Source organism: Eurosta solidaginis, chromosome 2 (assembly GCF_040869045.1).
Source record: "Eurosta solidaginis isolate ZX-2024a chromosome 2, ASM4086904v1, whole genome shotgun sequence".
In the NCBI taxonomy this organism is placed as follows: Eukaryota; Metazoa; Arthropoda; class Insecta; order Diptera; family Tephritidae; genus Eurosta; species Eurosta solidaginis.
In genome coordinates, this window is record NC_090320.1 from 50,533,453 (window position 1) to 50,549,627 (window position 16,175).

The 16,175-nt window shown below is 33.0% G+C and overlaps 1 protein-coding gene across 7 annotated transcripts in view; it reads left to right on the top strand.

The window, feature by feature from the left end:
- The window catches only part of sick (sickie), a 1,191,762-nt gene that overhangs the window by 300,739 nt on the left and 874,848 nt on the right, over nucleotides 1–16,175 (top strand). For all 7 annotated transcript variants that reach the window (XM_067765301.1, XM_067765306.1, XM_067765303.1 and 4 more), the window contains one exon: nucleotides 8,733–8,903. In XM_067765301.1, coding sequence (XP_067621402.1) covers nucleotides 8,733–8,903 — 171 coding nt within the window. The remainder of the gene's footprint in view (nucleotides 1–8,732; nucleotides 8,904–16,175) is intronic.

Consider the following 16,175-nt stretch of genomic DNA (forward strand, 5'->3'; position numbering starts at 1 on the left):
CTTGCCTTTGCAAATAGTAGCACAGCTACTATGGTTAACCATTATTATCACAGCTGCATACCTTTAGGCGCACGTTCAAGCGTAACGAAAAATTTCGTAAATTGATTTCACATTTCTTTCTTTTTAGTTTGAGATGATTTGTCACAGCAGCGCGCTATATGCATCGAAATGCCTTTATCATTGTTAAAACGCAAACTTAGTGAAATTTTTCAAATCAACAAATTTTATTAACCCAAAGATATGTACACCTTCACCGCGCCCACACCAAATGACTACTTTAGGGCTTAAAATTGCCGCTGTCGAAAACTGTTGACAAGGGTGTAACCGAGCGCATGTATTGCTAGCTTAAAAGTGCGAGCGCTATAAAGCAAACAGACAGTGGCCAATAACCTGTTGGTGACTGGTCGCGCGTATAATTTTGGGCCCAGTAAGCCACCCTAAAATGAAGGAGCATACTTTTAGCAACACGTGCTGAAATGGCATTCCCCAAAGGCTCAAAGGGCATGGCATATATTTACATTCATGCTACTTTCCACTTTCATTTTCAATTATTTTACTTTGTAAGGTCTTAAGCACGTCGCTGTGGGTGTGTAAATTAAAAACACGCCCAAAAGTATGCACTGATATTTAGAAGTAACAAATTCAAACAAATTTTGGTAGCAAGCACAGCAAGTGGCTACATTACTTTGCAGGACAAACTACGCAGAGCGTGGCATGTTTTTGACAAGAAGGGTTGCGCCTTATATCTGTCGGCAGCTGATATGCCGACATCTACGTTCTTCATAACGTTAACCCTGCAAACTTTTGTTAATATTTTTCATATAAAGTTTTAATATTTACAACTATGTCCGTACTTTTAGTGCAAGTGTTTCATTTTACAAATGTGCACACATTTAGCCATTTATTTGAATTCATATTTATTATTATTGCATACTTTTAGGCATGTTGCTGTTAATAACGTTTCATAGCCATTATCCCTTTATCGCAACTAGGCTTTGTGGGCATCGCAATACAGACAGTGCTTATGTTGTGGATGTTTTAACATTCTCAGCGATAAAATGCAAATTTTTTGGTTATAAGCTTTTATTTTAAGTGTTGTGAACAAAGCGCCTAATTTAAGGCTTTACTGAACAATAAGGACCTAGAATGTTTAAAATGGTTTTAAATGTAAACTATTGGTAGCACTAGAGTTGCACATAAACTTTTTGCGTTAATAGCTATAAAGTGTCGTTCTGGTTAATTGGTTTTTCACATTCTGCTCGAAATAGCAACCTACTTTCAGGCGCTTTCAAAATTATTTTGCATGATAGTTTTTGCTATTATTTTGCTAGCCCTGCTATCCATTTCAAATTTGCCTCCAAGGTTGCCTGCAATGTTTAGTTGGATCAAAATTTAAAAATAAATTTATTATAGTAGGCATGAATGCAAAATATACCCAAAAACATGCTGGCAATATGACAGCTAAGTCAAAGTGGGCATGCTTTAAGGCGCACCTTGGAAACGCATTTGCATTAATTCTAACAAATTTTCGGTCAGGGTTTGTACAGCAGATGCCCGTACTAAGTATGTAGTTAATAGTAAAAATGTTCATTTATATCGCACCGTGTTCTTTATGGCAACTTCCGTTGAATTCTCATACGGTTTTTGGGTCTGTGGGATCAGATGTAAACTTATCCAAGCTGTATACTTCTGGAAGCATTGGTGAAATATCAGAACAGCTGGAATTTGGTTTGAATTATGTAAGCAAAGGAAAGTGATGCTACAAAAATATTAAATGAAATATAAATATATTTAAAATTCAATTTAAAAATGAAAAGTGAGTGAAATCTAAGAACGTGCGCCTAAAATTATGCAAATATGTTGGGTCGCTGTGTCAGCATACAAGGCTCCAGCGACGATGTTGCAGCACTCTTGGGCGCTGATTATTTAAAGGTTTGTATTGCTTAAACTGTTTAAATAAATTGACTAGTTATATAAGCGCTAATTTAATATATGAAAACGTAAGCCTAAAATCAGGCTACATATTATAATGTTGATTATAAAATCTTGTTTTCACCTCTCTCACTTTTTTACTAATTTTCCTAAAAGTTCGCAAGAATAGCACACAAGAGGTAATAAGTTGCTTAAAATGTTCTAGAAATCATTCATATTTTATGTACAAAGAGCGTGAAAGACCACAGACACAAAGCATTAAATGTTTCGCCTTTAAGTATGCAACAATTTTGTATTCTCTATCTATCACATTTGCTGTTCTGGTTTAATATAGGTTTTTAGGAGACAAGAGATCAATTCCGAGAGGAATAGAAAGTGCGTTGCATATTTTAAGCGACAATTTCGTTTTTAACTATCCTGTCAATGGAATCATTTCCTTCAGAGCTCCTAGCGCTTCCGTTTGAACAGATATTCAGCTTATTAACTCAGAGGAAAAACTCATGCTTTCCGGGAAAACTTCATCTATTTATCCCTAAACAACCTTCTTTCAATATCAAGGAAACTAAGGTATCGCCCAATAAAATTGTCTTTATGAACTAGCCCAGCACCATCTAAAAAATAGTCCGAAAAGTAAATGAGTAGCTCGAAAGACGTTGCATGTGATGGAATTAAAAGTTTTGAGGAGAAAAAAAGGCCTAATTCGCCCTACAGTTTTAATTTTGCTATTTAGGTTGTGCCTACCTGAACAAATGAAAGGTGTTTAGTGTATTGTGAAATCAGTCTTACACACGACAAACCAGCTAAATAGAGACTGACCAGTTGATTAACGACACACACAATCATACCTCTTTCCGCGATTCGTGTTTTAGTTCTCGTTTTTATTTTTTAGCTTGTGCCTACTTGAACAAATACACGATGACGAATGTATCGTGAAATCAGTCCTACACATAACAGACCAATACGTTAGCCGAATAAAGAAAGGGCAGTTGATTAACGACTTACACTTCCCTCTTAAATATTTCGGAAATGGATGGGCTAGTTTATATTTTGTTTGAAAGTTTCAGCCCAATACTTTCAGCAGTGTCCGAGATTATCTCTTTCCAAAACTTAAAACTTTGAGTTATAATATTTGTAGATATAAATAAAATCGTCTTTGAACAAAACAAGGTTATATCAATATAGGCATATCTCTTAAGCTAGCAACATCTATTCCAAATACAAACCTAATACTATTTTCCTCTATGCTGCTCCTCCTCTACTCTTACTAAGCTGCATACCTGCCTTTGATATTAATATTTTTATTTCATTGCATTCTTTATACTACAAAAGAATTTCTATACATTCATTCTTTTGCTTAGATTTATGCCATACATTTTTAAACACATCAAGCAATTGAAATATTTGTTGCCAATGGCAACTGAAAGAACGCCTACAACTGCATACCAAAAAAAGACTCATATATGACTCATAGAAAACACAACATTGCAGCTATTCTAAACAATACTAACATAATGGGTATTTATAAAAGAATTCGTTGTGCAACGGTATTTGCTCACATACACATGCAAATTATATATCTGAAGAAAAAAAAAATATATAAACTTGCAACTTCACAAATCCTCTTCATAACTCTTTCATCCATATATTATTTCTTTTGGATTTAAATTGAAAATCCTGTCACATAGCATGCGTGTATTATGCTTTCTTTTGAAAATCAAGTTTATCAGCTCAACTGCCAGACTGCGAAATAGGCAATAGCACATTGATTCAGTCAGTGTAAAATTCTTAGGCTTTTGTTGCAACCTCTACTATTTCTAGTTTCTATCTTTTGTGCATTCACTTTGCTATTGCTATGAGTAACACCAGCTGTTACTTAGTTACATTCTTAGTTTGTCTACTACTCTTTATATATCTTTGTCGAATCATTTCATTTACTTTACTTGGTTGTCAGTTACAGTTAAAGGCTGAAACTGAAACTGAAGTAAAAGCAATAGAGTTTGCTTCATCGCACATACATTTGAGTTTTATTGTAGCCAAGTGCTGTACATTTGATAGCCTTTCTAGTTAGTGTATCCTAGTGTCTTGTAGTGTAAAGGAGAAATGAAGTTTTTTCGCTTTGCATGCTGCGCTGTGATTTAAAGGGCACAGTGGATCTATTTCTTTGCTATACATATATACTTTATACTTTTTTTAATACTACAGTACCTTTAGGTTGACATCGGTAAAAAGTTTAAAAAAGAGGAGCATACTTTTAGGAGCAGTGAAAAATTTAGTTTGAGATGCATACGTAGCGGTTTTTTCCACATTATCGTAATTAAGAAGTCATGTTAATTAAAACATAAATTAAGATAAAGATAAGTAAATACTCAATTAGGTTTTGTAAAATTCATCCAAAAATGAGGAATAATAATAAAATGTCTTTCGAATGTTGCATATTATTAGGAGCTAGGTTAGTTGAGGTTGAACTTGGCGGTCAATAACAACTTCACATAGACTGAATGTGTCGTTTAGGTTGACCTGGCTGTTCCATGACTACCTCACATAGACTTAATGGGCCCGTAGTGTTGAATGTGTCTTTGGTGTTAACAGAATTTGTTTGACTACCAAATGGAAAAAACGCCAATTAGGTGTCAGTACTTATGTTTTAAAATAACTCCGTCTTCTTGACAAACACGAGTAATTTTCTATGACATACCTAGCTTAGCTACTGCCTCGAGGTCTAACAACTTTGTCGCCCCTATTAGCTGAGACCTTGACCAAGCGATCGCATTACACGAATACAAAACGTGCTCAACCGTTTCTTTCTGCAGCTCACACTTCCTAGATTTGTTGCTGTTGTTGACGTGACCTTACTTGTTAGCATGTGATGGCAGAAAGCAGTGTCTAATTAGTATGCCTACCGTGAACCTTAAGTCTTCTATCTTTTGAGATATATTGACTTTGTGAATCTAATGTCGTACGAAATGACCATGGTCTTTGAAATTTTGTAGCCCCGCACTTCTGCCTACGTTTTTCCTGTTTGATGGATCATATGCAACTCCTGTCTACTCTTGATTTCTCCCAAATAGTTTGGTACGCCTACCGTCAAGCACGAGTGCTGCATTCCCTCTACGCCTTTATAACTAGGAACCTAGCATAGATGTATGTCCAATGTTTCTTTGAATTTCAGGATACTTGTTCATGAAGTCCTTAGATTAGATTATATTATATGAGACTAGATTAGATAACATTTGGCTTGAATAAATCAGAGTAGTTTATATTAGATTAGATAAGATTGAATTAGATTAGATTACATTAGATTAGATTATATTACGTGAGACTAAACCTAATTAGCGGCCACCATGGTGTGATGGTAGCGTGCTCCGCCTATCACACCGTATGCCCTGGGTTCAACTCCCGGGCAAAGCAACATCAAAATTTTAGAAATAAGGTTTTTCAATTAGAAGAAAATTTTTCTAAGCGGGGTCGCCCCTCGGCAGTGTTTGGCAAGCGCTCCGGGTGTATTTCTGCCATGAAAGGCTCTCAGTGAAAACTCGTCTGCCTTGCAGATGCCGTTTGGAGTCGGCATAAAACATGTAGGTCCCGTCCGGCCAATTTGTAGGGAAAATCAAGAGGAGCACGACGCAAATTGGAAGAGAAGCTCGGCCTTAGATCTCTTCGGAGGTTATCGCGCCTTACATTTATTTTTCTTTTTTTTTAAACCTAATTAGATAATAGTAGATTAAATTAAATTACATTGTATTACATATGATTTAACCTAATTGGATTATATAAGATAATGTTATATTATATATTAGATAAAATTAGATTAGATTGGATATGATTATATTAAATTGGATAATGTAAAATTAGATTAGATGAGATTATATAAGGTTTGATAGTTCGAATTATATTTGATAAGGCTATATATTAGATTAAATTAGAAAATATTAGACTTGATTTGATTCGATCATGCAAGAAAAGATTTGATGATTAGATTAGCTTAGTTGAGATTATAAAAGATAAGATAATAATGGATAAGTTTATATTAGATTAGATTACATTATGTTTAATTAGGTACGATAAGTTTAAATACGTTTAGATTATATTGAATTAAATAATATTAAATAAGATTAGATTCGATTAGATTAGATTTAAAAAGATTTGATTAGATTATATTAGACTCGATTATATTAAATTGGGTTAGCCTAGATTGAATTGGATTAGAATAGTTATGGTTAGAAAATATCGAATAAAATAAGTTTAGATTCTATTGGACTAGATTAGATAAGATTCAATTATATTAGATTGTAATTATTTAGAATACTTAAATCTAAATTTGACTAGAATAAACTATATTTAATTAGATTAGATTTCATTGAGTCAGATTAGAGGAGATAAAAATTAATTGTATTACATTACATAAGATTAGGCTAGACTAGATTAGATAAGATTAGATTACATAACATTACATAAGATTAAACTAAATTCTATTCTATTTATTAAAACTACTCGGCTTCTATCGAACCGGCTAGTTTGCTATTGATGAGCTGTTGTTGTAGCAGTGCTTCGCAGGGGAGGACTAAAGATATTGGGGTGTTGGAGAAGTCAGTTCCACATTGCAACTGAGAAATAGTTGGTTTCATATGGACACACGTAACAAGCAGGGCATACATTCGGTATGTATGGGGTTGTTGTGGATAAGTAAGAGTTTAACCTATTTTCGTTTCCTTTTGCGAAATTAAGTAAAGGGTTTAGATACTGTGCTTTTTCTGTAACAGCAATTACAAGCTTGATACGTGTTTTTTCCAAACTTAGTTATTATTTTTAATTAAAAATTATAATTAAGCCCACTGTGTTGGCAAGTTCTTGTGTTTAGATTAGTATAATAGATTTTACGTTTTACAAAACAGCCTTGCTTTCTCGCAATTTTTTTCTATAAGCTTTTTTGTATTTGTACTATACAAAAAGTAAAAATGTGAAACACAATGCACTGTTTACAGCTCTGGCGATTGCGAAATTGCAAAGCGACTACAATTCATAATAGTAATTTGCAACAATTATGCATATTTTTGGTTTGGCTTCAAACAGAATAATCATCATATAAAGCTAATATTTCATGCTTCGCCATTATTAGTTGTAAGCCTTTTACTCTTATGCTTCCTTTGTAGTTTTGTCTACAATTACAGCAGTTTCTTGATATTACGAACATTCCATTCTTTGAAATTTCGATTTTACGAACATTCAAAATTTTTACAGTGAGTACTCTGTAGTACGAACAAACATGCATCGACAGTACTTGGTTGTACGAACAACTAACAAATTTTGTGTTTTGTATCATAAAAAATTTTAATTGAAGAGCCAAAAATTAAGCATACAGACGCTATTAAAAGTTTTGTCACGTGCATTCGGTGGGCCAAGCAAAACAATGTTGGGGCTTCAAATTTGGTTGTTTTGACGGAGCTTGAAAAAGCTGCAGTAAACAGTTACCGCAATATTGCTGTCAAACAAACAATGATTAATCAATTTTTTACATAAACATGTTAAATATTAAATACTGTCTTACTAAATTAAGCACATGATATTGTTCGAACAACTTTTCTGAGCATACACCCAAGCTAAAATATGCAATATGTATGTACATATGTATGTATGTTATACGGTGGTAACCATTGTGAAATTATTTGTTTTTTTTTGTTCTCTTTTTTTGCATTTGTTATTTGAGTAAAACAAGTTTTAAAAAACACGTGTACTTTCTCTGGTTATTTTAGCTATTTTAATCAAGAATATATGAAAAATGTTATGGTACTCCATTTTACGAAAAAATCGATTTTTCGAACAAATCCTGCAACGATGGTGTTCGCAAAATCAAGAAACTGCTGTAGTTTGTCCACAAGCTGTGTAGCATTACAGAATTATATTTCTTTAGTACTAAACTTCAAATAGACATATTTTTCCTTCACTGTGCTTGCCTGTATTTCCGCTTGGTATACTCATTATCTGTTTGATGTCCAGTGCAAAATTGGTGGTTTGGAATATAAATATTACATGGATATACCATCTATGCAATTCCATATGTTATATGAAATCATTCCATTAGACATACAAATTTATACAAATATAGTCATGTTATTGCTGTTATAAAAGTATCAGTGCTTCGTCGGCTGCTTGCAATAATTGCTTTAGCAAATCTAAATATGTATATTTACAGCGTGTTTTGTACAGAAATTACAAAAGTCTTTTGACAATAATTATGATAACAATCACTGAGACAAATATTATGCTGCCACTTTTATATCTACAACATTCAAATATGCATGTGATATCGCATTGCCTTTGGTCACCTGGGCGTATACGTAATATTATCGCATAACTGGTGTCATGTTGCCAAATGGCATATTTCCGCCTACCATCTTCCGCTTGCTGTTGCTTTTTTAGGGCTCCTGCAAAAGTAGAAAGATATTATTACAATTATATTTATAGGCGTAAGAGTTTTATGTTTGGCAAAGATATCACATGATGTTTGTACTAATTAAAATATCATATGAATATATGAGATGGCTGCTCATGTTTAAATTAAAGACAATTTATATAATTAATTGATCAAATTTGTCTGGTTTTTGTCTATTATGTTGCGAGAGGTAGGTGGTTGATAATTTAAAAATTGTTGCTGCATTACAAAAATATTTATTCCTTCACTAACTTTTCACAGCTCTTGCAAATTTTTATGCTTCCAGAAACATTCTTCATATTTTGTTTGTGTCCTATACTTTAAAATTTATTTGGCGCCTTTACTTGAAATGCTTGTTTTCCCATTTCAGATTTACACAGATTGGGCTAATTATTATCTTGAACGTGCCAAATCTAAGAAGAAAGTTACTGATTTGTCCGCAGATTGTCGCGATGGTTTGCTGCTTGCGGATGTCATCGAAGCGGTAACATCATTTAAAGTGCCCGATTTGGCGAAGAAGCCGAAAAATCAACAACAAATGGTAAGTCTGATTTGCAAATTATTATGTCACATTAACCTTTGTGTGATACTCGAGTCAAATTTGAGTCACTTTCCCATCGGTTTTATGAATAAGTCCTAGACAACTTTTCATACTTGCGAAGAAGGCCAAGTTACTTTATTACGAGTTATTTATATTCTTAATACGGTTATACACTTTGGCCTTTGAACAAACTTCTGGTCAAATTCAGTATAGGTGAGGCCTTTACGGGTCAGCCAGTGTAAGCTAGCCTTGCTTTAAGTATTGTCAGCCGGAGTTTTATTTGCGAAATCGCAGTAATTGTTCAGGAACAACATCATATCATATCATTTGAGTTGATGTATGGTGATATATCATATGATTTGAATTGAAGTATGGTCATAGTTAATGTGATTTGACAAGGTGAGGTGTGATGCAATATGATTCCGAAGCAACTCGAAATGGTGTGATTTGCAAGTTATCGTATTACGCAAGGTCATGTATGTTTAGCGTATGCTACTCTATAAACTGATTCAAGAAGTGTTAAAAGATATGATATGATGCGAAGTAGGCGACGTTTTATGATGTGATTTTAAAGTATATAAATAATAACAGACAAGCCTCTGCAAACTATCCAAACAAATATTGTTAAATATTGTCAGTCTGGTTTTTATTTTGTAAATCGTAATAATTGATCATATGTTTTGAAATCATGTACGGTGATTTGATATAAGATATAATGGGGTGACGGGCGATGCGATATGATTACGAAACATGTGAGTTTAGCGAATGCTACCCTATGTAGTGATTCAAGGAATGTGAAATGATATGATACGACTCGAAGTAGGTGTTTTTGTATGATGTGATGTGATGTTGAGATCTGAATTCAAGTAGAGTATACACAATTAAAAATTTGCACAATGAGAGCTTATCTCAAATACCCAGAATTCCACATTTCATATTGATGTAAGCAATGTGCTGTGCATCGAAAATGGTTAAAGCGATTTTGCGGGATGAGATATTGTTTTATGCTTGATTTTCACTGGGTAAAATGTGACCATAAAAACGGCTTGTGGTACAACGTCAAATGCGTTTGCTGTCCGTTTTGACAGTGAAATTGACTAACTAATAAGTGAAAAGGACAATTGCTCAAAGGCTTGGGAAATTTGATATTAGAATTTCATTTTCACCTAATGAAAATCATGACGCTATGGGGTACGCTATAACCCTGTCTTTTGAAGTGATACAATGCTATAGAATTTGTCCCACTGAACATAATCTCATGGTGTTGTGTTATATCGTTGAAACTTTCGTAGAGCAATAAATTCAAATGCGTTATTATGCTGAGAACTTTGATATTATGTGATCTTAATGTATGCCTTATGGTAAGAGATGATGTAAAATTAATATGATAAGTTAATGTCATATGATGCGATGCGAACTTGCTCGATATTACACTACGTGAAGTTTTCTAAATTTTTTAATGAATTATGAAGTCGTTTTGAAAGTTGTCATGTGGTGCTCGATCATATGAATTTCAATATATATACACAATTAAAACTACATGTATCATTGAAAATCAGAATATCAGTAAAAGTGCTTTGACTAAGTGAAGATGCAAAATTTAAAATTTTTAATGTTTAAAATATGATTTATAGTTATACTGACACAGCAATCTGTTACGACCTAATTTGGTATGATGCGATGCGATATTATTTAATATGGCAGGATAGGTTTAGAAGCAAAGTTTTCGTATTCGATTAACAAAAAATTTACTGGACTTCATCTTTTTGTATCGCGTGGATCAGTCAAAGTGAATGAATGTCATCAAATATTTGCTGGGTTGAATTCTATTTTAAGTGATTTGATGACGAACAATTTGCACTTGAAGTGATTTCAAGTAGTATGATATGAAATGAAAATGAAAGCTATATATCTAAGTAACAATAATAGAAGTCTTATAGGGTATTTTAAAGGATTTTTCGTGATTCCATATAACTACATTGAATTTTACTGTATCATGTGGTTCGATCAATTTGGAGGAGTATCATGTGATTTAAAATTCTGAGCTATCTTCTGATGAGGAACAGGTTGTTTTGATGTGATATCAAATAGTAAGATATGATATGGGGATGCATTGTGCTATCTTAGATGCAATCAACAAAATCATAAGTCTTATATGACCTGATGTAATATGACGTGATCTCATGATATGGTGTTGATGCATTACGGGGTGTTTACAGAACTTTATCGTGATTATTTTTAACAAAATTTTAAAATTATACTACACTAAATCTAATTGTGTGATGTAGATCGATCAATGTAAATGAATATCATGTGATTGGAAATAAGGGGCTTTAATGATATCACACCAAAGATTTGTTAGAATGAAAATGCGACTTGAAGTAAGAAACAATTTGCGTTCATCTTGTGACTTCAAGTACTGATGTGTGGATGCTTTGATGAACGACGCTTTACTTCGGATTTTTTCTTCTCGAGATATTTTGGTTTCCCCTTTTCTCCTATGAAAAGCAGAAGTCTAAATTCAATAGCTCAATTGTGATCCCATTGCGTATGTAGAAGGGCAACCGCTTACAATTTTTGGATACCCATAATCTATAGAATAGTTCATCTCTTGATTATCTCATTCCAGCTTATTACCTCAAAATAAGAACAAAGCATAAGAACATTGCTTAATTGTTCATAAATAAGTTCACTTCACTTACTTAAAAATTCCTTAATAAATCTTAGAAAATTCAGTACAAAAGCCTCTATACCTTTCCTTACGTATAAGTAAATACGTTAAACCGTTTCAAAATCATACCATACTAAACCCGTATAGCGCGAACACCTTAAAGCTTTAAAGCTTCAACCACTCAACTGCCTAAAACTTCATCAACCGCAACCACAAAATGCGCAGGTAAACGAATATATGAAAATGCACTTTTGTCTCAAGAGTCCTTGTAACACCTCCCGACAGCAAATACCGTTTGCACGTTGGCTGACTCATTCACATACATGCACAAATACACAGAAACATTGATATCACATTACAGGTTAACAATTATATTTTCCGTACACATAACATAACCAACTACCGCGTAATAGAAAAGTCGTTAATTGTTTTTCGCAAATACAAAAAGTCGCGGCACAAAACGTGAAAATATTTCATTTACTCGCTTTTTTATGAAACCAACGTTAGATAGCAGTTTGTAGCAGAAAATCTAGTTTGCGGCTCGTTGCACATGAGTTGTTTGTAGGTACCTATGTACATACAGCAGCGAACAGAAAAATAACAGTGAACATATTTTTTTAAATTTTGTGTATTTATTTTCGATATTTTAAGAAAAAATTCAGTGAATTTTGCAACTGAAAACTTTTTAGATATTTGTTTGCATGGTTTCAAAATGCCAATGCTATTTTTCCATTCGCTGCTGTATGTACATGTGTGCCTTATTTTATACCCAGAAATAATTTAAATTGAAGTTTTTTTCAAATTCACTTTAAGTTTCATAAAATTTGATTAGCTTAATACATTTTATCTGTATTTATTTCTCGGGAGCTGAGTATTGAAATCTCCCACATTCACACTTTATACTAGTGTAAAGGCAGATGCGTTTACAGACTCAGCCATATAAATGGTCCGCTACTCGCTTTATAATTGGTCGCTAAAGATTGCCTTTTTGTTGCTATTCCTTTATATACCATTAGGCAGATAATAATTCTATATGTTTTTAGTCCTAATTGTGCGGAATACTTATAGTCGCGCTCTCAAGGGATTAGTAACAGTGGATTTATAGCAGTTCTTTCATAAGCAGTACTTCCACTGTTCCCTATTATATCAATATTATTATTTGTATTTAATTAACGAGACATGCTCATATTGCTTTATACAATTGTTTTTATTATTGCTATTATCATCAGCTAGATTCTAGGGATTTGCGTATTAAATAAAAAGTGAAACTAAGAAACATGTCTTAGTAAACATCGCCGTTTTTGAACTTTGTAGTTTTTCTCTAATATCAAGAGTAATATATTTAATTTTTTCTTATTAGATATCACTATGTATGTTTTCATTCAAAACTCACTCAGAGCTGTTGTACTTTTGATGTTTCTATTTAATTACCAGTTATTGGGTATACTTTTTCGCTTAAGACCCTCAAATTCACAATTACACCTTCGTCATTCATACAAAGTATATACCAATCCATATACATACATACATATATATCCATACATGACTCCATTCATCTTATATTTGATATATTTTTCATTAGTTTGAATATGTGTCCGCACTTGTTAACGTTTGACTTTTTGTGTATGCAGCATCTGTGAGGTGTAGCATTGCGACGTAATGAAAATCCACGGCAACCAATGTAACTGGTGATAACATGTATTTCACCTGTATGAACTTGAAAGCATTTGAAAGAAAGCATTCACTCTTAGTTGCGTAAAATCGTATTAATAGCGGAATGTTTGCTAGCAAATTGAATTCAGAAAAACAAAAATAAAATAAAATTAGTTTAAAATACAAACTAAATTAAGTAAAGAAACGTGTACAATAGCCGGGATGCTTTTGCTAGAAAACGTGTTTTATTATGCAATTGTGGTTCCTAAAAAGTACACAAAACAGACAATCAAAAGAGAAAGAAACTTGATTTATTATTTATAATAGAGAAAAATTACAAAATTACCAAAATTACAACGAGGTGATGGTTACTAGGCTTTGTTTTTGAACTTAACTTATTCGTTAGTTTGAACTTGAATACACCCGCATTCATTCTACCGTCAAGACAGTTACCGTTATACCCTCAGCCATTTGGATGCCTCGCTGCATACTTTGAAATTTATATCTCACTTTTGATTTTTTGTTGCTTTTTCTTTTATACTCACTTTAATACATGTAAGCTATAGATTTTTATTCCGAATTGTGTGGAATATTTTTCGACGTGTTCTACAAAACTTTATCAATGGAACTAGATTTAGCTTTAATTTATTTGTCTAATTATGATTATGGAATATTTTGCGGCACGTTCTACAGAATTTGATCAGTGGAACTAGATTTAGCTTTGGTTAATTAAATTAAACAATGATTATTAGGTGAACAAGTTTTAAACATCAAACAACATATTAATTTAATAGATTGTTTATTCCTACGACATGCCCATTTGTTGTTTAGGCCAGAGCCCAACAATATTAACTTCATTAAAATTGTCTAAGATATATACCCGTTTCCTCTTGAAATATCTAGAAATAGGCTCGAAGGTGTGATTTGTCACAACCGTGATGCGATGTGACGGTCTTATATAGAATGTTAAGATTTTATGAGTCATCCACGATCACAGTACGAAGAGATTCTAACAGTTGTGATGTTAATTCATTTGAGGTGCCAACGAGTAGCTGTTTTGACTATCTAACAATACTGAAAGTTTATATATTGTGTGCTGTTATAAAAAGCTGGAAAGATATCATTTCACTTGTTTTCATTTTATAACATGACGTTATATGATTTAAGAAGTATGATATAATACATATTGATATATTACATTTCTTTGTGATGTTTGTTACATTGCTCTCTTAGTGGGATTTAATTTAATGATTTTGTAAGATTTTATTCATAGTATGACTTGACAAGATGTGATATAATGTGATAAGGTATGATTTAATTATACGATCGAACCTTATGTTATGTGATATGTTGGGCTATGAAGTGATGTCATTTGATATTAAGGATGTGGAAATATTAAGTGATTTCACGAGCTCTTGTGTGATTTTTACTATGATGCGTTGCGTAAAAGTGTTATGTGATATTAAACGAGACAACAGTTCTCTCGAAGTCTTATCTCGTCATGATTTAAGTAGTATGATAGAACACGTTTGCTCTCACATTAGGAAATTCATGGTGTGATGACATTTGATAGTATGTCGTATAATGCTTTATTCATGGTGTGATGTCATTTGATAAGATGTCATATAGCAAGCTACATATGCATACTGAAGCTTGATGTGGTGATTTTTTAAGATTTAGCGTGATATAGAATGGTGTGATATCATATGACAAGATATGATATTATGTGATGTGTTTGAATTATTTGTTATGTTGGGCTATGATGTGATGCCATTTGAAGTAAAGGAACGTGGCGATGTGAAGGGATTAAGTGATTTGAAGAGCTCTAGTGTGATTTTGTTCTATGATGCGTTGCGTTATAGTGTTATGTGATGTTATATGAGGTGACAGTTCTCTCGAAATTCGATGTGATGTTATTCGATAGTAAGCAATGTGGCGATGTAAAGATATTAAGTGATATTACGTGCTCTAGCTGTATGATGCGTTTCGTAATAGTATCATGTGATGTTGTATGAGATGATAATTCTATCGGAATCTTTTATTTTAGTATGATACAACACATTTTGATATTTTTTGGTGATGTGTGTTACTTTACTTCCACATTTGGAATTGAATGCACATTGAAGCTTGATTTCATGATTTTGTAAGATTTTACGTGATGTAGAATGGTGTGATGCCATTTGATAAAATGTGATATGATGTCATATGTAAGCATAATGATATGATCAAAGTTATGATTATCACAGCAATTCGGGGTTTCACGGATAAAAACCGATTTCTAAGCACGGTGAGATATGTTCATTTTCAAATTTTTTCTCACTATGTCTAAGAGAACTGAAGATGACACAACGCTGAAACCGGTTTGTCCCCAAACTAGATTTGAGATTGTTTAGTGTGATTATTGCCTAAGGTTTGTTTTTAAATTATTGTTTTGCGACCGAACAAGATATCGCGAATGGTAAATCTCTAATGCCATTGAGAGACTATTTACGGGATCATTTTGAGATCGTTTCAAGACTGTTTGTCAATAAACTTCGGATCAATTCGATAACTTTTTTTACCAAAATTGGAATCACTTCAGAACTACTTTGAAATCATTTCGGGATATTTTTGGACTTTTCAGGATTTATTTCGGGCTATTCGCATAACGATTTGGGGGTCAGTTCTGTATTATTTCGCTGTTATGGACTACTTTACGATCATAATGAAATCATCTTGGGACCATTCCGGATCCCTTTCGAATAAAATCGGGACTATATTAGCGTTTATTTCGGGTTCATTTCGAGACTATTTTGTCATCATTTTGACAGGGTTAGGAAAAATTAATTTGAGAATACGAAAAATTCTTGGACTGTTATTATTATCACAAAGTAAGTGATAAGTTATCGATTTGTTATGTAAGATTTATCGGTTTTATATCGAAAATCTGTCGATGAATTACTGATTTT